General features: G+C 39.6%; 1 protein-coding gene across 1 annotated transcript; it reads left to right on the top strand.

Moving 5' to 3' along the window:
* Positions 1 to 862: 862 nt before the first annotated feature.
* On the top strand, positions 863 to 20,317 carry LOC106968051 (guanylate-binding protein 6-like). Its single transcript, XM_015064409.3, has 11 exons — positions 863 to 1,021; positions 8,869 to 9,085; positions 10,309 to 10,436; positions 12,016 to 12,125; positions 12,327 to 12,523; positions 14,379 to 14,624; positions 15,507 to 15,787; positions 16,491 to 16,703; positions 18,447 to 18,549; positions 18,872 to 19,065; positions 20,053 to 20,317. Exons 2-11 carry the CDS (start codon positions 8,896 to 8,898, stop codon positions 20,278 to 20,280), a joined length of 1,890 nt encoding a protein of 629 aa, XP_014919895.1. The 5' UTR covers positions 863 to 1,021; positions 8,869 to 8,895; the 3' UTR covers positions 20,281 to 20,317.
* Positions 20,318 to 23,572: the final 3,255 nt, after the last annotated feature.

Genomic DNA, 23,572 nt, shown 5'->3' with positions numbered 1-23,572 from the left:
CCATGGATAGATGAATGGATAAAGAAGATGTGATATATATATATAATGGAATATTATTTGGCCATTAAAAATGAAACCTTGCCATTTTCAACAACATGTACGCATCTAGAGGTTATAATGCCAAGTGAAATAAGCCAGAAAATGACAAATACCACATGATTTCACTCATATGTGGAATTTAAGAAAGAAAAGGAACAAAGAAAGAAAAAAAGAGACAAACCAAAAAACAGACTCTTAACTATAGAGACCGAACTGACGGTTACCAGAGGGGAGGTGGGTGGGGATTGTGTAAAATAGGTGATGAGGATAAAGAATACACTTATTGGGACGACCACTGAATAACATATGGAACTGACGAATCACTACATCAAAACTAACATAACACTGTATGTTTACTACACTGGCACTAAAATTTAAAAAAAAAAGTAAAATTAAAAATATATTAGTCAAGAAAAGAAAAGAAATTCTAAAAGGTTTGTTCATTTTGCATGGACACTATATCTTGGGGAACATATTTAAAATGTTAAAAGCTCTCCACTAACAAAAGAACCCAGGAATTCCCACTAAGAGAAAAACAGTTGAAATATTCTTGTTTTATACAGCTTTGCTGACATTTGTGTCATGAATTTTCTGTTTTTCCTGTGTGCTAAGGAAACTTAAGCCAAACGAGAGAGACATATGGAGAACAGAGGCCAGGAAAACACTCCAACATGGGGAAGACAAAAGGAAGTTGATGGAGTGTGTTTACTAAAGAGCCTGACTGTTGAGTAACTGTGGGGTTTCCCTAACCCCATCTCATCATGCACCAAACAACCATATTCACGCCGGAGGCTACTGATTCACGGTGCCTGAATCGCTTTTACTTTCAATTTCAGTTTTAACACATGATTAAAAGAGTAGCAATGTCTAACTTCCTCAGTTTTTTCAAGGTTTTATAAAGGAGGGACAGAAAGGTGAAGGATCAAGTGAGCAAGCAACGAGCAGCTGAGAACTCTTCTTGGACCGTAGTGCTGAAGAGCAGGTATGCACATCTTCTTTCACATGCAACATTGTCTTGAACTCAGGACCTGATTTCTGGTTCAAAGTGACAAGGGAGGAATGAGCAGGAAGGGCAGGTTGCCTTTTGTCTGGCCCATAGGGGTCTGTGGCTGGCTTTAGTGTTGGGGTAGCTTAGCTTCTCCGTTTGAAACAGTAGCAGCTGCAAAGTGACAGCCAGGCACACCGTGTCTCCCTGGATGTGCTGCTTCCAGAACAATGTCAGCCAGGGCAGCTGCAAGTAGAGTGGGCCAAGCCCCCATGGGAGCCTCCCTAGTTTACTTTTATCAGGCTCTGTAACAGGCATTAGAATCCATAGGACAAGACAGTGCCCATCAAGGAGCTTCTAGGCAATGATAATCTAAAAGAGATAGTTTCTCTCTAATCTTTCTATTAGTCATACGTAAGAAAGCTTGAGATTGAGAGTTCTGTTTAGTCTCCATGTAGAAATAAATTCAGTTCCCACATCACTGGTCTTTATTAGTTAAAAATAACTATCTTGTCAAGTCTGTCTGTCTCTGTTGCCCTCTGATGTTTGTTGGCTTATTTTTCACAGGAACATCAGAGTCACCTGTACCGTTTGGTAAATGTGTAGAATCTGGGTGTAATGGTATTTTTTTAATGCTTTATTTTGAGGGGCAGGTGGGGTGGGGAGAGAAGGGTAGAGAGAAAGGGAGACTGAGAATCTCAAGCAGGTTCCGTGCTGTCAGCGCAGAGCCTGATTTGGGGCTCCAATCCATGAATTGTGAGATCATGACCTGAGCCGAAATCAAGAGTCCGACGCTTAACCAATTGAGCCACTCAGGTTCCCCTAGAATCTGGGTTTAACAATTTCTTCAGATGATTCTTCATGTACATCGAATTTTGAAAACATGTCCTGAACAGGATCCAATGGCTGTTCATTTGAAATTACAAGTTCTGTGGCTCATTCACAGCTAAGAACCCACACACCTGTTTTCATAACGTTGTTCAATAGTTCCCATCACATCTTCCTCAGCTTCCTCTAATCCTCACTCGAAAGAGGGGACTGTAAGTTTCAGTCGTTAGAATGGAGCTATTTGAGGTGGGCATTTTACTTCCACATTCTCTGCTCCCCACACTGAAGAAGCAGACAAAAGGAAGTGAGTGGTACAGGGCAGCTTGTTTGAACTTGCTTACTGTTTTGATCCGACAAAAAATTTATATGGTGGCCTTGTTTCTTAGTAATCTATAGTTTACAGAGCATGTCGAAATGCATAGCCCAATGGACCAAATTGCTCAGTGCAACTGTTATAATCTCAATTTATTCAGCAAACGTACACTGAAGTCCTATTTTGTGCTGCATGCTATGCTAAGATAAAAGCTTATGGCACCTAGTTTAATTATCAAAATATCCTCTAGGTTGGACCTATAATTGTATTCCCATTATCCCTATAATTGTCTTTAAAAACTTAGGTATAGCTAGGTGAGGCTCCTTGTTTAAGGGCCTATAAGTAGTATATGACAGAGTTGGTGTTAGATGCATTTTGAATATGTGACATATTAATATAAAACTGAATATTTGAGACATTTGAATATTCATCATAGCATGCTTACACATTCTGATTATGAAAAATATCTAGATATTATCAACTGAGAAAAGGAAGTAAAATTGAAAAAGAACAAAGGCCTTTATTTGCGGTCTCAGAATTGCAATTTGGGGAGCACAGTTTCTTTTCTTTTTTTTTTAATATAATTTATTGTCAAGTTAGATAACATTGAGTGTGTACTTGGTTTTGGGAGTAGATTGTGCTCTTGGTTTTGGAAGTAGATTCCCGTGATTCATTGCTTACATACAACACCCAGTGCTCACCCCAACAGGTGTCCTCCTTAATACGTATCACCCATTTTCCCCTCTCTCCTGCCCTACCCACCCCCCCCATCAGTCCTCAGTTTGTTCTCTGTATTTAAGAGTCTCTTACGGTTTGCTTCCCTCTCTGTTTGTAACTATTTTTCCCGTTCCCCTCCCCCATGGTCTTCTGTTAAGTTTCTCAAGTTCCACATATGAGTGAAAATATATGATATCTGTCTTTCTCTGACTGACTTATTTCACTTAGCATAATACCCTCCAGTTCCATCCATGTTGCTGCAAATGGCAGGATTTCATTCTTTCTCATTGCCAAGTAGTATTTCATTATATATATAAACCACATCTTCTTTATCCATTCATCAGTTGATGGACATTTAGACTCTTTCCATGATTCGGCTATTGTTGAAAGCACTGCTATAAACATTGGGGTACATGTGCCCCTATGAATCAATACTCCTGTATCCTTTGGATAAATTCCTAGTAGTGCTATTGCTGGGTCGTAGGGTAGTTCTATTTTTAATTTTTTGAGGAACCTCCACACTGTTTTCCAGAGCAGCTGTACCAGTTTGCATTCCCAACAACAGTGCAAGAGGGTTCCCATTTCTCCACATCCTCACCAGCATCTGTTGTTTCCTGAGTTGTTAATTTTAGCCATTCTGACAGGTGTGAGGTGGTATCTCAATGTGCTTTTGATTTGTATTTCTCTGATGATGAGTGATGTTGAGCATGTTTTCATGTGTCTGTTAGCCATCTGGATGTCTTTGGAAAAGTGTCTGTTCATGTCTTCTGCCCATTTCTTCACTGGATTATTTGTTTTTCCAGTGTTGAGTTTGTAAGTTCTTTATAGATTTTGGATACTAACCCTTTATCCAACATGTCATTTGCAACTATCTTCTCCCCTTCCGTTGGTTGCCTTTTAGTTTTGTTGATTGTTTCCTTTGTAGCACAGAAGCTTTTTATCTTGATGAGGTCCCAATAGTTCATTTTTGGGGAGCACAGATTCTAAACTGACCAGAAAGGTGTCCTGCTCATGTGGGAAAAGCAAGGGGTTTTTACAGGAAAGAAGGAAGGGGTAATTATACGATTTAGATAAAGAAGAGAAGAGGGGAAAAAAAAAAACCCCTAATTTGGTGCTGACTGGTTAAGCTGCTTCTGATTACTATCTTGTTCATAAGGTTATTGGTGCTATCACATGAAACTGTCCCTGGTATGTATTAACTTTACTATCCTCATATGATCTAAATGCCAGTTGCTCTATTGAAATTTTATGAGCAACTGCTTGAAAACTATTGCCACTCTGGCCCAATTAGAGAGTTCATTATATGGAAAAGAAAATGGAGCTTCAAAATGGAGCCTCTTATGTCCAGACATTTTATACAATTCTACAATATCATTAAAAAAAATTGACTATAATGCAATCAAAAATATGCCAGGAGATTAAATTGTACTTTTAATATTTAATTTTCTATATTAAACTTTACCTTGAGAAACAATTACAAGAGAATCCCATATATCTTTCACCTAGATTTATCCACTGGTGACATTTTGCTAGATTTGCTTTATCTCTCATATACATATATGTCTCCCTATATAATATAAAATTACATTTACATTTTTATTTTTATGCTTATTCATAGGAGTAATTTGCAGAAAACCTGACCCTCTCAGCTAAGGACTTCGGCCTGTATCTCTTAAGATTCAGGACATTCTCCTGCCTTCCCTTTTTGAAAGGGAGGCTACACTCTCTAGACTGACCTCATTCCACTCCCAACACTTGTCAATCTGTAGACAAAAGATGAGCACATGGGTCACATGAAAGCATTGGAGAGCACATTTTGTTATGTGATGATGATGAGAAAGCTACCATAGGTTACAGATAAAGGACTTTACAGGATAATCAATGTCTTTGAGGAAGAATATTCTGTCCAGTAAGTGGCTGCAGTAGCATGGACAGAAAAATAGACTGTCCAGTGTTGCTTTTTAAAAACTTTAAAATTGTGATACAAACATATTTAACATAAAATTTCCCAATTTTACCATTTTAAGAGTATTGTTCAGTGACAATAAATACATTCTCATTGTTGTGCAACTATTACCACTACCCATTTTCAGATATTTTTATCACCTCAAATGGAAACTCAGTACCCTTTAACCAGTAACTCCCCATACCCTCTCCCTTAGGCTCATGGTAAACACTATCCTACTTTCTGTCTTTATGCATTTGACTATTTTAGGTACCTCTTATTAGTGGGATCATATAGTACTTGTCCTTTGTGTCTGGCTTATTTCACCTAGAATAACGTCTTCAAGGTTCATCAGTGTTGCTACATGTATCAGAATTTCATTCTTTTTTACAGCTGAAAAATATTCCATTGTATGTATATGCCACATTTTGTTCATCCATCCATCCCTTGATGGACATTTTCACCTTTTGGTTATTGTGAATACTGCTGCTATGAACATTGGTGTACAAATATCTGCTTAAGTCCCTGCTTTTAATACTTTTGTCCATACACTCTGAAGTGGAATTGCCAGTTCAGATGGTAATTCTATGTTCAACTTTTAGAGGAACCACCAAAGGGTTTTCCACAGTGGTTGTAACCATTTTACATTCCTACCAGGAATGCACAAGTGTTCCTATTTCTCTGTATCCTGGCCAGCACTTGTTGTTTGATGGGTTTTTGGTTGTTTGTTTGTTTTTGTTCTCGTTTTGTTAAATAACAGCCACGTTAATGGGTGTGAAATTGTCCTTTATTGTGGTATGATTTGCATTCCCATGATTAGTGATGTTGAGATCTTTTCATGTATCTATTGGCTATTTGTATATCTTCTCTGCAGAAATGTCTGAGTCCTTTGCCCATTTTTGAACTGCATTATTTTTGTTATTATTGAGTTATAAGAGTTCCTACAGATTCTGGATATTCATCCCTTACCAGATATGTGACATGCGGTTATTCTCTCTTACTCTGTGGTTGCCTTGTTACTCTGTTGATGGTGTCCTTTGATGCACAAAAGTTATTAATTTTGATAAAGTCCTATTTACCATGTTTTCATATTTTGATCATGCCTTTGGTGTCATATCCAAAAAATCATTGTCAAATCCAGTGTCATGAAGGTTTTCTCCTGTGTTTTCTTCTAAGAGTTTTTATAGTCTTAGCTCTTATGTTTAAGTCTTTGATATATTTTGAGTTAAATTTTATATTTGGTGTTAAAGAAATGATCCAACTTCATTCTTTTGTGTGTGAATATCACATTTACCCAGCACGATTTGTTGAAAAGACTGCGCTTTCCCCACTGGATGATCTCAGCATGCTTGTCAAAAATCATTTGACCATATATGGGAGAGTTTACTTCTGGTCTCTTTGTTCTATTCTATTGGTCTGTGTGTCTATCTTTATGCCACTGTGACTGGACCAATTTTGTTTACATCTCATTTTCCTGATTTACCTTAGTTCTTTGTGGTTTCCTTTAGCCTTTTGAGCATATTTAAGAAAATTACTTTAGTCTTTGCCTAGAACACATGTAATGCTTGTGTTTCTTCAGGGATGTTTTCTGCCACATTTATTTAAATCACTTTCTTTGAATGGGCCATATATTCCTGTTTCTCTATATGCCTTGTGATTTTTGTTGTTGCTGTTGAAAACTGGTCATTTATAGAAGAAGCTACCTTCTCCATTTTTTGCATATTGGTTTTGTGCCAAGGAAATCTTTTGCTAATTAGCGGGGTCTTGGTCTTGAACCTTAGGAATAACCTAGGGAGAAATCTTAAAGTCCTTTTGGATCTTTTCTGAGCGTGCATCTTCCCTGAGCTTTAGTGTGGCTTTTTTCAATTTTCTCAGATACATGCTGCTTTTAAATGTCTCAATTTCCCTCAGAATCTCCCCTTGGGGCCTTTTATGGTCTATTGTTTGTCTCCACCCTGAAAAGGAAACAATTCTACTTCTCCTCTCAACACTCTATTCTCACTACTTCACTTCTGGTCACCACATGTATGGGCAATTTTCCACACCAAGCAACTGTGATACAAACTGTCTGAGGTCAGTGCATGCCCTACAGGTTAAGGTCTCAAGACTGGCCCTACTTCAGATGACAATCGCAAGTCCAGGGTGTAACGTGTGCTCTGACTGGCTATGTTTGCCATCCCTACCCCAGGCTCAATGATTTGGTAAAATAGCTTATAGAGCCCAGGAAAAAGAGTTTACTCAATAGTTTACTGGTTGAGAGAGAGAGAGAGAGAGAGAGAGAGAGAGAGAGAGAGAAAGAAAGAAAGGAAAAATGAAAGAAAAGAAAAAAAAGACGAAAGGAAGGAAGGAAGGAAAGAAGGAAAAAGAAAAAGGATACAACCCAGGAAGAACAAGACAAAAAAGCTGCATAGGGCAAGGTATCAAGGGTGTGAAACATCCATGCTGTCTCTGGGAACACCACTCTCTGAGCACCTGCACATGTTCACCAACCTAGAAGCCCTTTAAACCCCTTCAGCTAGGGTTTTTTAATGGAGTCTTCACTAAATAGCCACAATTGATTAAATCATCAGCCTCCGGTGATTAGCTCAACCTTCAGGCCTCCTTTCCCCTCCCCTGGGAGATGAGGCTGAAATTTCTAACTTTGTAGTCACATGCTTTGTTACCCGAGCAACCAGCCTTTGTGGTTTTCCAGGGTATCTCCAAAGTTACCTCATTAACGTAACCTTGGGTGTGGTTGAAAGGTGCTTGTTATGTATGACAAAAGACAACTTCTTTCACCTTCTTTACTCTGGGACTATTTTAGGAACCAAAGACAAAAGAGCAAATATTATAACAAAAGATACTTCATCACTTGGGAAATTAAAAGTGTTTTGGAAGCTGTGTGTCAAGAGCAGGGACAAAGACCAAATATATACTTCTTATTATACATCGCAATATCACACACTCATAATATCTTGCCAGAGGGGTCCGCAGGTGAATCTCCAGCAGCTTTCTCTAGCAATGCCCATTGCTTCTCCTTGCCAGAGATCCCAATTAGGTGATACAAAGACCAGTAGTCCTTCAGGCAGCTTGGAACAGATTAGAACATTATAAACTCAGTGTGTTCTGTTCCACCCAGTCTAAAGGAGGGAGATATGAACTGAACTATTGCCTAGGATGGTCTGTTTTATGTCTTCACGGGTGATCTCTTGCCCCAGGCAACTGCAGATCCATCTCTCTGCAGCTTTCGTGAGCAATGCCCATGAAATCAATGCCAATGCTTCTTTCCATCTGACATCCAAGTTATACCACTACATCCCCATCCTCTGTCCCTGCCTGAGATCCATGTGAGATGAACCAGAGACCTGAGGAGGTAGCCCCCAGAGATATTAGAACACTGAACAAAGTCTGCTCTGTTGTCTCTGGGTCAAGGGAGAAAATTGGGAACTGGGTTACCACCCCTTCCAGACCAAGACTATACCACACCGGGGACAGTGTGGGCCAAGGGCAAGCAAAAACACCACAGAATTTCCTACCATTTTTAATGTGGCATTTTCTTGATTGGGTGTTTGCTTGGTTGCTTTAGGTCTTTCACTGTTTTCACAGAACTACTATAAAGTTATTCTAGCCAATATTTTGATTATTTTTGATATCTCCTTAGGGAAATAAGAACTTAGAGCTTCCTAGCTTGCCATTTTGCTCAATTGTCTAGGCTTGATCCTGGCTGTATGACTTACTCAGCTTTTGTGAGGCATATTTATCTTATTTGCAAAGTGGGCACAATAATTGCTAACTTGTAGGTTCTTGGAAGTATCAATGAGGCTGGGTATGTGTCACAGGGGTTGGTATATTGTAGGCCCTCAGTGCATAGTAACAATGGCTTGAATTCTATTATTACTATTGAAGCAAACTTTGGAGTATACCCTATGTTTCATCACTAATGTTAATTGTAGGTTACATTTTGTCCCATAGAAAGTACAGAAGTTTCACCTACTCCTATATTGATAGATGCTTTTGGTAACTTGAAGTCAGAAAATGACTCTGAAATCTTATTTCTACTAGGAGACTTTTCCAGGTTGGCAGGTTGCCATGGCATCTGGACCCAATATGATGGCCCCCATTTGTCTGGTGGAAAACAACAATATGCAGCTGTCAGTGAACCAGAGAGCTATACAGATTCTTGAACAGATTTCTCAACCAGTAGTGGTGGTGGCCATTGTAGGACTGTATCGTACAGGCAAATCCTACTTGATGAATCGTCTTGCAGGACAGAACAGAGGTGAGTGTTGTATTGAGTCTGGGGCAAATTGATTAACTCTAGCTATATCTCAGATCCTTATTTTTCTTCCCCAGTCACAAGAAAGGAGAACCAAACTCCTCTCAATAAACCAAACTTCCAATTCTAATTCTCACCACTAAATTACTCTTATTATAATTACTCTTATAATAATCTGTTATCATACTGTTTTACTGCTGTTAAGGAAAATCTCTCCTGGTAATGCTCAGGATCCTACCTTCTTTTACCTGACCAAATACTGGGCTCTTATAATTGTATCTCCTTTCTCTCTTGAAACATATTTTCTTTTTTTATGGGATATTCCCATCAACATATAAACATGTTTGAATATCTATTGAGGAGGGGTGGAATCAGAAAAATGTTCATGGTTAGCTCAGAAGGCTGACCTACAGCTTACCTAGTTTCAATAAGTATCAAATATGTACTGGCTGCTACATTCTTAAAGGGTTTCATGACTGCCTGTTCATCTCACCCATACTTAATACTGAACTGAATGACAAGCCCCAGAAAATCTTGTGAAAGTTTTATGAGTAGAAATTCAAAGAAACATTTATGATCTAATACTCCCTGCGTGTCCCCTCCCTCGTGAACACTGAGCATATAACCACCAAATTCACACCGCAAATTCAGGCTCTTTCTGTCCCTGGGTCCTGTCCCCATGCTACGTGAATGAACTTACTAAGATGCACCATAAAACTTCTCAAGAATTCTTTCTTGACTGTTGTGCTCAATGATCCTGCAACATCCATCATCTTAAAAATCTTTCCTAGATTTCACACCCCATTGTAGCTACCGAACCTCCTCCCCCACCTCTTTTTTAATCGCTTTGGCAAAAAATATGATCTCAATTTCCTTTTTCCACTTTTTATTCTCCCATGTTTCTCTTTAATCCACTGCTCTCTGGCTTTGCATCTCACCATTCTTTCAAAATGCTCCTGTTATGGTTATCAATGATCTCCACTCTTTGCTGATTCACGAATGCCTCTGTCTCCATCGTGAGCACTTGACTGGCATCATTCTCATAGTTAACGTCCCCTCCTCCTTGAAACAGAATGCCACACAAAGTAGGACATTCTTGAGGAACTCGAGAAAGAGCCATCTTATATGCTGGGGCACTTACATTACAGAAAGTCTGACTTTGTGACCCTTTGGCTGTTTAGATTGTCTCCTGTCACTGTATGTTGCCTTCTGCCCTCCCCTTGCAGGTTTCCCTCTGGGCTCTACAGTGCAGTCTAAAACCAAGGGCATCTGGATGTGGTGTGTGCCTCACCCCTCCAAGCCAAACCACACCCTGGTCCTTCTGGATACTGAGGGCCTGGGTGATGTGGAAAAGGTAAGGCGGAGTGTCACACATAAATCCTTTTTATTCTGGATTTGCTCTTGACCCCTTCACGATATTTTATAATTTAACTGCTGTGATCTATTTGCAAAATCTAGAAATCCAAGTATAGTAAATGAGGCATGCTGGTTTGTTAGAATCTCACTTCTAGATAAGAAGTGGCACTGGGTGAATTATTTGATTACGTTTAAGGAATAATTATTGAATAGCTGAATGGCAGCCTCTTGGCTTAGAACTATAGATATTTGTCACCACAGTAAAGGTCCTGCTCTCAAAACATCTTCAGTCTAGTCGAGAAGACCCCAAATATGCCGTCAGATTTAATAAAATATGATTGAGAAAGAAGCAAGTTGGAGACAGGAAAAAGTTGCACAGCAATGCAATTACTAACCTCTGTCAGTTCCATGGGAGTTATGTGGCTGCGATGGCTCTTTTGAGTTATCTTGAGTTAGGACAAGGGTGCTGATAAATCACTAAAAGAGGGTTCTAGAAGCCTTTCTAATTAAAAGGAGTGTCATTTGGGAGCTGTCTTCCATCAGCACTCCCACTAGCTGGGAGAACAAGTCCTTTGATGTTATAAGGTGATCCAGGCAGCACACCATAGTTTGCACCACAGACTATTAAGCATAAGGGTGCCTTGGCAGGAAAGAGGAAGAAACATCAGTTCCCTCCCAAGAGATGAAATATTTCTTTCTTTCTTTTTTTTAATGTTTATTTATTTTTGAGAGAGATAACATAGAGAGAGGGAGACACAGAACCTGAAGCAGGCTCCAGGCTCTGAACTGTCAGCACAGAACCTGACCTAGTGTTGGAACTCATGAACCGCGAGATCATGACCTGAGCCCAAGTCGGACACTGAACCTACTGAGCCACCCAGGTGCCCCAGGAAATATTTCTGATGTATCTGCCAGATGAAATGTGTATTTGAGGTCTGGAGTTAAGAGTCAGGTTTACATTTCTTGTTGTGAACTGCCCAAAGAGCATTCTAGAATGCTCTAATACATCTAAGATGTAAGGTTACTAAAACTTTTTATATTGTCATCTTTGTTACATTCATTGTTACGGATGTTTGTCACCACTTTGAAATAGTCATCTTGAAAGTAACAGTTGCCATTTTCAAGTTTGCTTTTAAATATAAGAACAATGGGAAACATTCAGTAGTTCCCGATAAACATTTGTTGAATTTAACCGAATATAATTTGAATCCCCAGTTACGGCAATTATGGTGTATTTTATATAGCTATATATAAAATGAATAGATGAATTGAATACTTAATTGCATACCAGGTAATGTGCTAGTTTTTCTATATATGTTCCTTTATTTTCTCCAATTGAGGGAAAAGAAAGCTCTGTGAAGATTAGAATCTTTGTATATATGAAAAAAGTCACAATCACAAGGAATGTCTCTATAATTGTCAAAGTTGGTATCTGTATTTATGTCTGTTTTCAAAGTTATTTCTTTGCATGACAAGTATGTTAGCTGATATAATAAATGAGAGACTGACAAAATAAGTGTCTGAATGAATTTCTAACGAGCAAAGTCCTAAAACTCTTGCTCGAATGTGCTTTGCAGGGTGACCCTAAGAATGATTCCTGGATCTTTGCCCTGGCTGTGCTTCTGTGCAGCACTTTTGTCTACAACAGCTTGGGCACCATCAACCACCAGGCCCTGGAGCAGCTGCAGTATCCTTTAATGAAACAAAGCACCATGTTTCATTAGGTTTATGGGAACAGAGATCAAGTTAGTTTCTCCTTCCCTGCCACTTCGTTGCCTCTGGTGGACCTGAGGGGACCCAGGACAAAAGGAAGTGTTCATAATAACTTTTTATTAGAGAAGTGTGGGAATTTGGGGTACGAACTTCTTCTTCCTTAACTGAGCCCTAGTTATGTGACAGAGCTCACAGAACTAATCAGGACAAAGTCCTCTCCAAAAGAGGATGGAACAGAAGATTCCACAGAGTTTGTGAGTTTCTTTCCAGACTTCATCTGGACTGTGCGGGATTTCACCCTGGAGCTGAAGTTAAATGATGATCCTATCACAGAAGATGAGTACCTGGAGAATGCCTTGAAGCTGATTCCAGGTATCAGAGCATGGCCTGGGTAGTGGGTAGTCCAACAGAGGGTGGGAGCTCTTAAACACAGACCATTATCTTTGGGGTTGCACTTGTGTTCAAGACCAGAATGGAGTCTATAGAAATGGTGACTTGAAGATGGGTTGAAAAGCTCCAGGGACTGGAGTTTAAGTTCACTTAAGAAAAGCAGAGCCTAGGCTAGGGTGAGATTATTCAACACTGATTTGTTCTTTAATCAATTGCTAATTTAGCTACCAGATTACAACGGGTGCTTAAACTTTCCAAAGACCAGATACATGTACCTTATTTTGGCTTCTGTTTTTCTGTGTTGAAGAATACAACTGACTAGATGCTTGTTATGTGTGAAATTACAAGGAAAATCAACGTGTCACCATATACACATTTCCATAAAAAATATACTTCACACAGATATTAATCTTCTCAAAGAAGGATATAATTTTCTAATGTCTGTATGAATATATCACATATAAAAATGACTATGTGTTCTAAATAAACCTGAAGAAGTTTGTCTTATCAGTCTATGCCTTTTCAATATTTCTGATAATTATCAGAACATTCATCTTACTTTCTATGTCATAGTTTTCTCTTAATTCCCACATATTTATCCATGATCTAATTTTGAAATGATAAATTACTTGAATAGGTTACATTTATAATGATGTATATATCTCATTAAATCTTGAGAAAAATATCAATTCTGATTTATCCATTCTTGCTTTTGTTTTTCTTTTCTTTTTAATTTTTTTAAATGTTTATTCATTTTTGAGAGACAGAGACAGAGCATGAGTGGGGGAGGGGCAGAGAGAGGGAGACACAGAATCCGAAGGAAGATCCAGGCTCCGAGCTGTCAGCACAGAGCCTGATGTAGGGCTGGAACTCACAAACCACGAGATCATGACCTGAGCCGAAGTCGGATCCCCCAACTGACTGAGCCACCCGGGCGCCCCTTTCATTTTTCTACTTATACTTTCCCAAAACATTTAATGAGAGATTGCCTAGGCAGAAGAGCCAGGCTGTTAAATCGAGTGTGGTCCTTTACCTCAAGAAGTTTGTAGAGTAGTGTTGACATCCTAAAATTACATTTTAGTTACATGTATTCTTCAGAGGTTTTTGCTTAAAATAAAAAAAAAGCTAACATTGTACGAATTATTTTTAGCATCAAATGAGTTTTCCTTAAATAACCAGAGTGTCCTAATATGCCCAATACTTTTGTTCCTAACATTGCTCCATTATCCCTTGTACGTGGCTCTTGGTCCCACAGCTCAATTTCTACATTAGACCAAAAAGTTCCACTTGACCTTTCATTCTTTTAACCATTCATTCAGTAAACACCTAATAAACAACTGCACTACCATTTTCAGGTCTGGAGTTACCAGCAATGGGCTTCTTTCACCTGGATCAGATGTCTCCCCAAATTTCTCTCCAGCGTTATATCATTAGTGTGAGTTTGCTGTACAAGGAAGTATTGAATGTCTATGTTAAAGGTGTTGTAAGCATAGAAGACATAAACAATTTTTTGTTGTAAGCAAATAATTGAAATCTGTCATAAAAACCTTCAGCTCCCTTGAGGCACCTGGGTGGCTCAGTTGGTTGAGCACCCAACTCTTGATTTCAGCTCAGATCATGATCCCAGGGTTGTGGGATTGCGCCCTGCATCAGGCTCCATGCTGAACTGGGGCTTGCTTATTATTCTCTCTCTCTCTTCCCCTTCCCCACTTGCACGCACGTGCTCTCTCTCTCTCTCTCTCTCTCTCTCAACCCAAAAAAACAACAAAAAAACCCCCTTTAGCTCCCTTGCATCAAGACTGTTCCCACAGTAATCTCTGTTGTTCTTATCCCTCAGGCAAGAATCCCAGAATCCAAGCATCCAATCTACCCAGAGAGTGCATCAGGCATTTCTTTCCAAAACGGAAATGTTTTGTCTTTGACCGGCCAACAAATGACACAAAACTCCTAGCCAATATTGAGAATATACCTGAGAATCAACTGGATCCTAAATTCCAGAAACAAGCAAACAATTTTTGTTCTTACATCTTCACCCAGGCAAGGACCAAGACTCTCAGAGAGGGAGTCATGGTCACCGGGAATCGTGAGTCTCCTTTTCCACCATTTCTATGGGGCTTAATATATGTTGAATATATTATATAATGTGTTTTTCGGCATTTTTGTTTGATTCTTTATGGAATTCTGGATATACACATATTCACACTCTATGAAGAGATGCGTATATCTTATCATTATCTCACTTTTGGGGCTCTACAAACCCCTCTCCAAAATTGCACACTTTGTCACTGATATCTATGGCATCCACTTATTTGAAAGAATCCTTCCCTGATAAAAAAAAAAATCAATAACTAGGTATAAAAACAGAATGTATTGGGCACCTGGGTGGCTCAGTCAACTAAATGTCTAACTCTTGATCCCAGCTCAGGTCTTGATCTCAGGGTTGTGAGTTCAAGCCCCACATTGGGCTCCATGCGGTCATGAAGCCTAGTTAAAAACAAAACAAAAACAAAAAACAAACAGAATATACTGTATGGATTTTTTTTTCCTCAAGGGAAGTCCTATCTGATAAGTGTTATTTGTTACTTAGAGCATCCCCACAAATCAGTGAAAATCCATTGGAAGCTTCAGAATTAGGAATAAATATAATCTGACTTACCTTGCCTCATCTATCTACCTATATATTTTTTTTGTTTTTAATTTTTAATGAGAAAGTATGTTTTCCAGATACCCTTTTAGTATGTTAGATGAAGGTAGATTTTTAAATTGTTTTGGCTGTGTGGCCTGGAAAACCATAAAAATTAAGAGTCAATAGGAAAACAAAGGTGAAGATAGGAGGCAGGGCTCCTGTGGGGGAAGCTGGGGGATGTGTGTGCACGTACATGACTTCAGAAATGTAGTCTCAGAATCTGGGATCCTGTGGGGTGATAATTTGATATTTTCCCCTTCAATATCCTGGCTCATTCAGGGTTGAGAACTCTGGTGGTGACCTATGTGGATACCATCAATACTGGGGCGGTGCCTTGTTTGGAGAATGCAGTGACAACTCTAGCCCAGCTTGAGAACTCAGTGGCCGTGCAAAAGGCAGCCGACCACTACAGCGAGCAGATGGCCCAGCGAGTGAGGTTCCCCACAGACACGCTCCAGGAGCTGCTGGATGTGCATGCAGACTGTGAGAGGGAAGCCATTAGGGTGTTCATGGAGCGTTCCTTCAAGGATGAAAATCAGGAGTTCCAGAAGACTCTTGTGGTAATTTGTCTTAGTTTTTATTCTGTGGGTCCTTTCCCTTTGAAGGATGAAGTCTAGAAATACCTTTACTGACCCCATGGCTCATCTCTTACTCAAGGATAAAAAAAATCTGGATTCTCATGAGAGAGTTTCAAAGGACTACATTTTCTTCTTTCTTTTTTTCTCTGAAACCTGAGGTACTTTATCTAGAAATCTCTCTGATTTCTGAAGCAATTATCAGTACAGATATCCTCCTGATCTGAATACTTCTATGGATTCCAAGCCTGCCCAGAAGACCCAAAAGTCATTCCTGGGCATGGATGCTTTCTGTGAACACAATCCCCTTGTCAGGAAGCAAACTTTCTCTTATCAGATCCTCATTCCAGGCCATTTTCAACTTACATTGCTCCTTGTTGTATCGGTGTATCATTGAAGATAAAATCACTGAATGCTACAGCTGCAAGGAACCATAGAAATTATGGTAACACAACTCCAACATTTCAGAAGAACCATGGAGGTTAAGAAACTTTCCCATAGTCTTGCAGGGAGTATTCAAGGTTGTCAGTAAATCAAGTCTTGTGATTCCTGTTTTATTCCATGTCCTTCGCCAACAGAATGCTTTTCTCACGGACCACAGTTAGATCAATCCTTCTACCAGATTCTTTGGAATCTTACCTTTTCCATTCCTTTCTTCTGGTGACATCTCTCTACATTTCCCTTGTAGGAAATCATAAAGGATAAGAAGCAACATTTCTTGCAGCAGAATGAAGAAGCATCAGTTAAATACTGCCAGTCTATGCTTGATCAACTTTCAAAGGCCCTAATGGAAAATATTTCCATAGGAACTTTTTCTGTTCCTGGAGGGTACAAGCTCTACAGGCAAGCAAAGGAAAGTATTGAATGGAATTATTCACAAGTTCCCAGGAAAGGAGTGAAGGTGAGGAATAAGGGGAACATGGGGGAGCCTACAGAATAGAGTCACAGGGGTCTCCTGAAAATCTGAAAGGACAGCACCAGTTGTGGGTGATAAGACAGCATGGGGATATCATGACAGATTTAGCTTTTAAGGTCCACTATGTGTTATATACTCCTGAAGAGAGTGGAAATGCCCATTCCCAAGAAATGAGTATGGATTTCTGGAATCCACACGAGATAGAAATTACTCATTTCTTCATTTAACAACATGACATTGAATATGCTAAGTGCTGACAATTTACAAGGTAAAGTCAGAGTCTTTGTACTTAAGTATGATCAAAAGTAAGAGAGAAAGTCAAATACACAGATAATTGCATACAAAGTTATAACCCATATGAACCTATGGAAATGGGCTACATGCGACTTAATCTTATACAGCCATAAAAAGTATGAGATCATGCCATTTGAGACAACATAGATGGACCTAAAGGATATTATGCTAAGTGAAATAAGTCAGACTGAGAAAGACAAATACCATATGATTTTGCTCATAAGTGGAATCTTTAAAAAAAGCCCACAAATGAATAAGCAAACAAAAAGCAGAATCACACCTGTAAATACAGACAACAAACTGATGGTTGCCAGATGGGAGGGGGATAAAGGGATAAGCAAAATGGGCGAAGGGGAGTGGGAGGTCCAGGCTTTCCAGGCTCCCAGTTATGGAGTGAATCAGTCATGAGGATGAAAGGCACAGTATAAGGAGTACAGTCAATGATGTTGTAGATATTGTAACAACGATGCACAAGGCTGAAGGTAGCTACACTTTTGGTGAACACAGCATAAGGATAAACCTGTCAAATCACTATGCTCTACACTGGGAACTAAGGTAACATTGCGTGTCAACCACACTCAAGTTAAAAAAAGAGTAATAAACAAACAAATAAATAAATAAATGCAAATGGGCTACATAGGTTGTGGTAACAAACAATAATAATTTAAAAATAATGATAATAATAATGCAACTAATATATATTAGACTGTCATTTCTTTTTTTTAAAGCTTATTTATTTATTTTGAGAGAGAGACAGACAGAGAAAAAGGAAGGGGCAGAGAGAGAGAAGGAGACAGAGAGAATCCCAAGCAGGCACTGTACCATCAGCACAGAGCCCAATGTTGGGCTCAAACCCACAAACCATTAAATCATGACTTGAGCCAAAGTCAGATGCTTAACTGACTGGGCCACCCTGTGCTCCTAGACTATTATTTCTTATAGCAATCATGTAAAACTGTTTTCCTAGACTCTTTAGCTTAATCCTTCAAACAACCTAAAGAAACATCTACATTTATTGTCAATATTCTATAGATCTGAACTGAGAGGCACAGGCAGGTTAAAATAACTTGCCTAAAGTTAAAGCCAGCAAACAACAGAGGAGATCAACATTACAAATTAGAGGCAACATTTCCCAGTGAGAAGGCAAACCTATAAAAGCAGCAGAGATTATGGATTTACAGAACTGAACATAGTTCTGACTGGCTGGAACCTAGAGTGGGTAGAAGGGAGCAGCACGGGGGGTAGACACTGGAAGGAGACAGGAAGCAGGAGATATGGAGAGTCTCTGGTCACACTATGGAGCTTGAACACTGTAGGGAGCCACCATAGAATTTTAAGCATGAAGCAAAAATGACATGGACATACGTACTTGTTTTTGCAGCACTTATCTCTGTAGTGGAAATCTAAGTTCTTGTCTCCTTCTTGGTTCCTCAGGCAAATGAGGTCCTCCAGAATTTTCTACAATCACAGGCTTCGATAGAGAAATCCATCTGGCAGGCAGATAAAGCCCTTACCGATGGGGAGAAGGCCATAGCAGGTACGGGGCTGGGCTTGGCTCACAATGGCTTGGGTAGGTCCCTCTGTCAGGTGTGAGTGCAAAGCCTTCCTGAAACAAGGAGCTTCCTCTCCTTCTGTGGAACAACTCTGCTAAATCTATAAACAACAAGGAGAGTTGTGTTTGTATGTCAGCCAGATAGGGCCTTTACCGTAATATTCTGAAATGTGCTCCCAATGGTATGGACACGAGGAACGCAGAGATTTTCTGTGTTCCCTTCCAACTTTGTTTTGTCTCTGAGTTCAAGAGGGTAGAGATCAGTCTTCACCTAATTTTCTTCCCTCTTGGAACTTTCCTGGGGCAGCGGAGAGGGCCAGCAAGGAAGCAGCTGAGAAGGAACAGGAGGTGCTAAGACAGAAACTATTGGAGCAGGAACAGCAGATTGAAGCACAACAGAGGAGTCTCCAGGAGAACATAGCTCAACTGAAAGAGAAGATGAAGAGAGAGACAGAAAACATAATAAAAGAACAGAACATGATGTTGGAGCATAAGCTGAAGGTACGTCTGCCCACGGCCTTGGTGCTGCTTGATGGTCCTCCTGGTACCTCAGGAAAGGATGGGTGAAGGTTACAGGGAGCTCATGGAAGGAAGCATCATTGCCATCAATTGCTTGTGACTTATTAAAATCCTGAAACCTTTGAATTTTTCTTCTTCTCCCTCTCCCTCTCCTTCCCCTCTTCCATCTCCTCCCCTCCTCTTCCCCCTCCTTTTCTATAGAAGCCTTTGAATTCCACTCTATATGTAGACTCTAGACAGTTCAGGATGAGTATGTCCCCTCCAAGCTCTACAAATAGCATTTGGGGGTTTTAAAATGATCTCATGAGGCTTGATTAAACATATATTCAACCATATGATTTAATATGAGTAGCAACTGCTTTACCAAGATCACTGACAATTATCAGAAACCCTACTGCTACCCAAAGACCCTGAGGTAGATATATGCTGACATAAAACTATCAGAAATGTAAAGACTTAAAAACTCAGGGAAGTGACAGCTTCTAAAATTACTCTATTGTCTCCAAGTGTGGATAGTCTTCCCAATTTATCAAATGGCATAGGGAGGAAATCCATCATAACATATTTATAACAGATTTCTAGAACAGCTTGTAAGTTCTCATCATTTCTACTATTTGGGTGACCATACCAACCCAAGTGGGACTGAGAACTAGTGCAATCAGACCAAGGCTACCTATCAATTGGCATTTTTTGGCTGAAAAATGTTACATTTGTCTTTGTGTCAGGTTTAGCATCCTAGCAAAACCTTAGTGGTGTGTGAATTTTAGAAAGGCTTTAAACTATGCTTCCTCTCAATGTTCAGGTCCAAGCCAGGGAGATATTCCTCATTGCAAAATTCTCCTTTCATGCTTGAGTAAGAAAGAAGAATTTTATGAGTAAAACGTAGTTTGACCAAATTTTCAAATACAAAGTGCAAATCTTAAAAAAAAATGATAATTTTGAAAGTTTTCCTTCTCGCCTTTTATTTAGGTCCAAGAAGATCTGCTCAAAGAAGGATTTAGAAAGAAATCTGAAGAGATGGATGAGGAGATAAGGCAGTTGAAACATACGATTGACATGACTAAAAATAATGAAGCTTCCTGGTTTACACAAGCCTTAGACAGATTTGGCAGTGAGATTATTTCAATATTTGCTTCTCCTGTTAGAGTTCTTGATACTGTTGTGAGAACAGTGAGCTCAATTTTCAAAAAGAATTAGCTCTCCTTTTAAAGAAATTAAAGAATGTGGCTATATACTCTGGCCTATTTTTAGTGTGTATGCTTTTCACTTTTATTCAGCAAAGTTTCAAATATAAAAAGTACACGCGAGAGGATGGTGATGACTGGCTTGCATTAGATAGAATAAATGCATGTACATTTTGATATAGCTATATCATTGAGAATTAAGCAATGGTCATTGCTGATGGAGAATTTAAAGCAATGATAATAAGGATACTCACTGGACTTAAGACAAGAATGGAGGACACCAGATTTAGGATTTATAGATTTAGGAAATCTACATGTGCAAAATCCACTGAGGCATCATCTTAAATGGCAAAAGATTGCTAAATTAGATTAAATATCTATCTATACAAAGTGGTAGTATAAACTTAACATGTGTATACCCTGGGATACTAGATACTACGTAGTCAATAAATAAATTGATGGTGGAGCTCTATTTGTACAAACAGAAAAATCTTGAAAATATATTGTAAAGAAGTAAGGTATGAGAGAATGCATATAATGTGTTCACCATGAAAAATGTATTATGTGTAGTCATACCTATGTACACATAGAATAGCTCTGGGAAATTTTTTAGAAACCCGTGTCATTCGTTCCTTCTAAGGAGAACTGAGTGGCATCAGGGTGGAAGAGACAGAGGCTTTTCATTATATACTCTATCTTTTGACTTTTATAAAGAAATCTTGAATCGCCATTTTATAAATTTTTTTTAAGGTTTATTCATTTTTGAGAGACAGAGACGGAGCATGAGCAGGGGAGGGGCAGAGAGAGAGAGAGGGAGACACAGAATCTGAAGCAGGTTCCAGCCTCCCACCTGTCAGCACAGAGCCCAATCTGGGGCTCAAACTCCTGAGCTGTGAGATCATGCCTCCCACCTGTCAGCACAGAGCCCGATATGGGGCTCAGATTCATGAGCTGTGAGATCATGACCTGAGCTGAAGTCAGACGGCTAACCAACTAAGCCACCCAGGCACCCCTTTTTTCTTCTATTCCTCATTTACATGTTTTTTTAAAAATAGTTTGGGCATTCAATCTTGTAAAAGGCTTTTTGTGCATCATTTGGACAATCATTTTGCTCCTTTGTTCTGTTCACAGGGGTATATTATGATAATTTTTAAAATTTTGAGCTAACGTGATGTAATCTACATTTATAGAATATTTCATCAAAAACAGCAGAATAAACATTTTTCTCAAGCTCACATGCAACATTCATCACAGTAGACCACATAGTGGGCCATAAAGCACACCTTAACAAATTTAAAGGAATAGAAACATTACCATGTATGTCTCAGATCACAATGGAATTAGACTAGAAACCAATAACATAAAGATAGCTGGAAAACCTAAAATACCTGGATGTTAAACAACACATTTCTATATCATACATAGGTCAAACAAGTCTCAAAAGAAATTTAAAAATGTCCTAAACAAAATGAAAACAAAGAGAGTGTGGGGAAGATGGTGGTAGAGTAGGAGGACCTGGGGCTCGCCTTGTTCCATGAATTCTAGATAACTATCACATCATCCTAAATAACCTGAAGTAGACCTGAAGACTGGCAGAAGAAAGTCTCATACTAAAGGTAGAGAAGAGGTCACATTGAAGAAGGTAGTAAGTATGGAGATGGAGCCTGGGAGAGAACTGGCTCATGGCCACTGCGGTAAGGAGGGAGCTGCGATCTTGGAGACAGGTAAGAGACAGACTAGCACACAGGGGAGTAAAAAAGAAAACAAATTCCCAAGGCAATTGGCTTGGAAAGTAAGAGGGCTCAAATTTTATGAATTATTGCAATGAGTAGGGGCTCAAAGCCTGGAGTTTTAAACGTTGGCGTGCTTGACTCTGGGCGACCTTGGAGGACATTGGGGCTGCTCTTGGAGAAAAAGCAGGGCAAACATCCCATAAACATATATTGTGAAAACAGTGATCTGAAGAGAGCCTGGGACATATGGTGGGGAGGTTAGTTACTCATCTCAGAGCATATCCCAGAGAGGCAGTATTCACAAAGGGAACCAAAAGAACTGGCAGGTGCCATTTCCCTCCCCTGCCCCTCAGCACAGACACAGAGCCACCTGAGGGAACCAGCATAGCACCAACACTCTTACCTAACTTGCTTACACCAAGTCCCGACCCCCCCATGCTCCAAAAGAGCTGCCCTTCCCAGCCATACTTGCTTCAGTCCCAGTGAGGCAGGCCCCCTTCCCCAGAAGACTGGCTGAAACCCATGTCAACACCGTTTGGTCTCAGTGGCCATGGTAAGTCTTGTTTCACAAGCAGACCAGAGCACACCTAGTTAAATTGCATCACATTCAGGCCAGGGACTAAACACTACCCATAATAGGCAAAGAGAGCCTCTACAGATGACTGACCTGAAGGATAAATCAGCCAGAACACAACAGTAGAGTGCACGTAGCACACATTAGAGACACTTCCAGACTGCCAGGCCCAGAGGAACAGGAGACACTACACTGTGGGACACTACAGAACCTCTTCTTTATAGAGCTATCACCCTCAAGAATAGGGGATGTAGCTGAGTTTCCTACACAGAAACAGATACAGAGATTTAGGCAGAGGAATTTGTCCCAGATGAAAGAACAGGACAAGACCACAACCAGAGATCTAAGCAAAATAGATACAAGTAACATGCCTGATGGAGAATTTAAAGCAATGATCATAAGGACACTCACTGGACTTGAGAAAAAGGGACACCAGCGAGACTATTAACACAGAGATAAGGAATAATACAGCAGAGATAACGGGTTTAATAAACAAAATGAGAAACACGCTTCATAGGATGAACAGCAGCCTGGAAGAAGCAAAGGATGAATTGATGACCTAGAGGACAGTAATGCAAAGTAACCAAGCTGAACAAAGGAGAGAAAAGAGAATTATGCTAAATGAGTACAGACTTAAGAAACTCAGTGATTCCATCCAATGTATTAATATTCGTATTATACAACTCCCAGAAGAAGAGAGAGAAAAGGGGGCAGAGAATTTATTTGAATAAATAATAGCTGAAAACTTCCCTAATGTGGGGAAGGGAACATATCCACACACGAGACAAAGATAACCCCAAATAAAATCAACAAAAGCAAATCCATAGCAAAACATATCATAATTAAAATGGCAAAATATGGGGGATAAAGAAAAAATATTAAAATCAGCAAGACAAAAGAAGACAATTACATAAAAAGGAACGCCCTCCCCCTCCCCCATAAGGCTATCAGTGAATTTTTCAGCAGAAACTTTCCAAGTCAGAAAGGAGTGGCATGAT

This window comes from Acinonyx jubatus, chromosome C1, assembly GCF_027475565.1.
Source record: "Acinonyx jubatus isolate Ajub_Pintada_27869175 chromosome C1, VMU_Ajub_asm_v1.0, whole genome shotgun sequence".
Lineage (NCBI taxonomy): Eukaryota > Metazoa > Chordata > Mammalia > Carnivora > Felidae > Acinonyx > Acinonyx jubatus.
Note: the sequence above shows the minus strand (reverse complement) of the source record. Positions and strands in the feature narration are given on the sequence as shown.

Coding starts and splice junctions, on each gene's coding strand:
- LOC106968051 (XM_015064409.3), top strand. CDS start 8,896: ATGGCATCTGGACCCAATATGATGGCCCCCATTTGTCTGGTGGAAAAC. Junction 15,788..16,490: donor AGTTCCAGAAGACTCTTGTG/GTAATTTGTCTT, acceptor TTTCCCTTGTAG/GAAATCATAAAGGATAAGAA. Junction 16,704..18,446: donor TTCCCAGGAAAGGAGTGAAG/GTGAGGAATAAG, acceptor TTGGTTCCTCAG/GCAAATGAGGTCCTCCAGAA.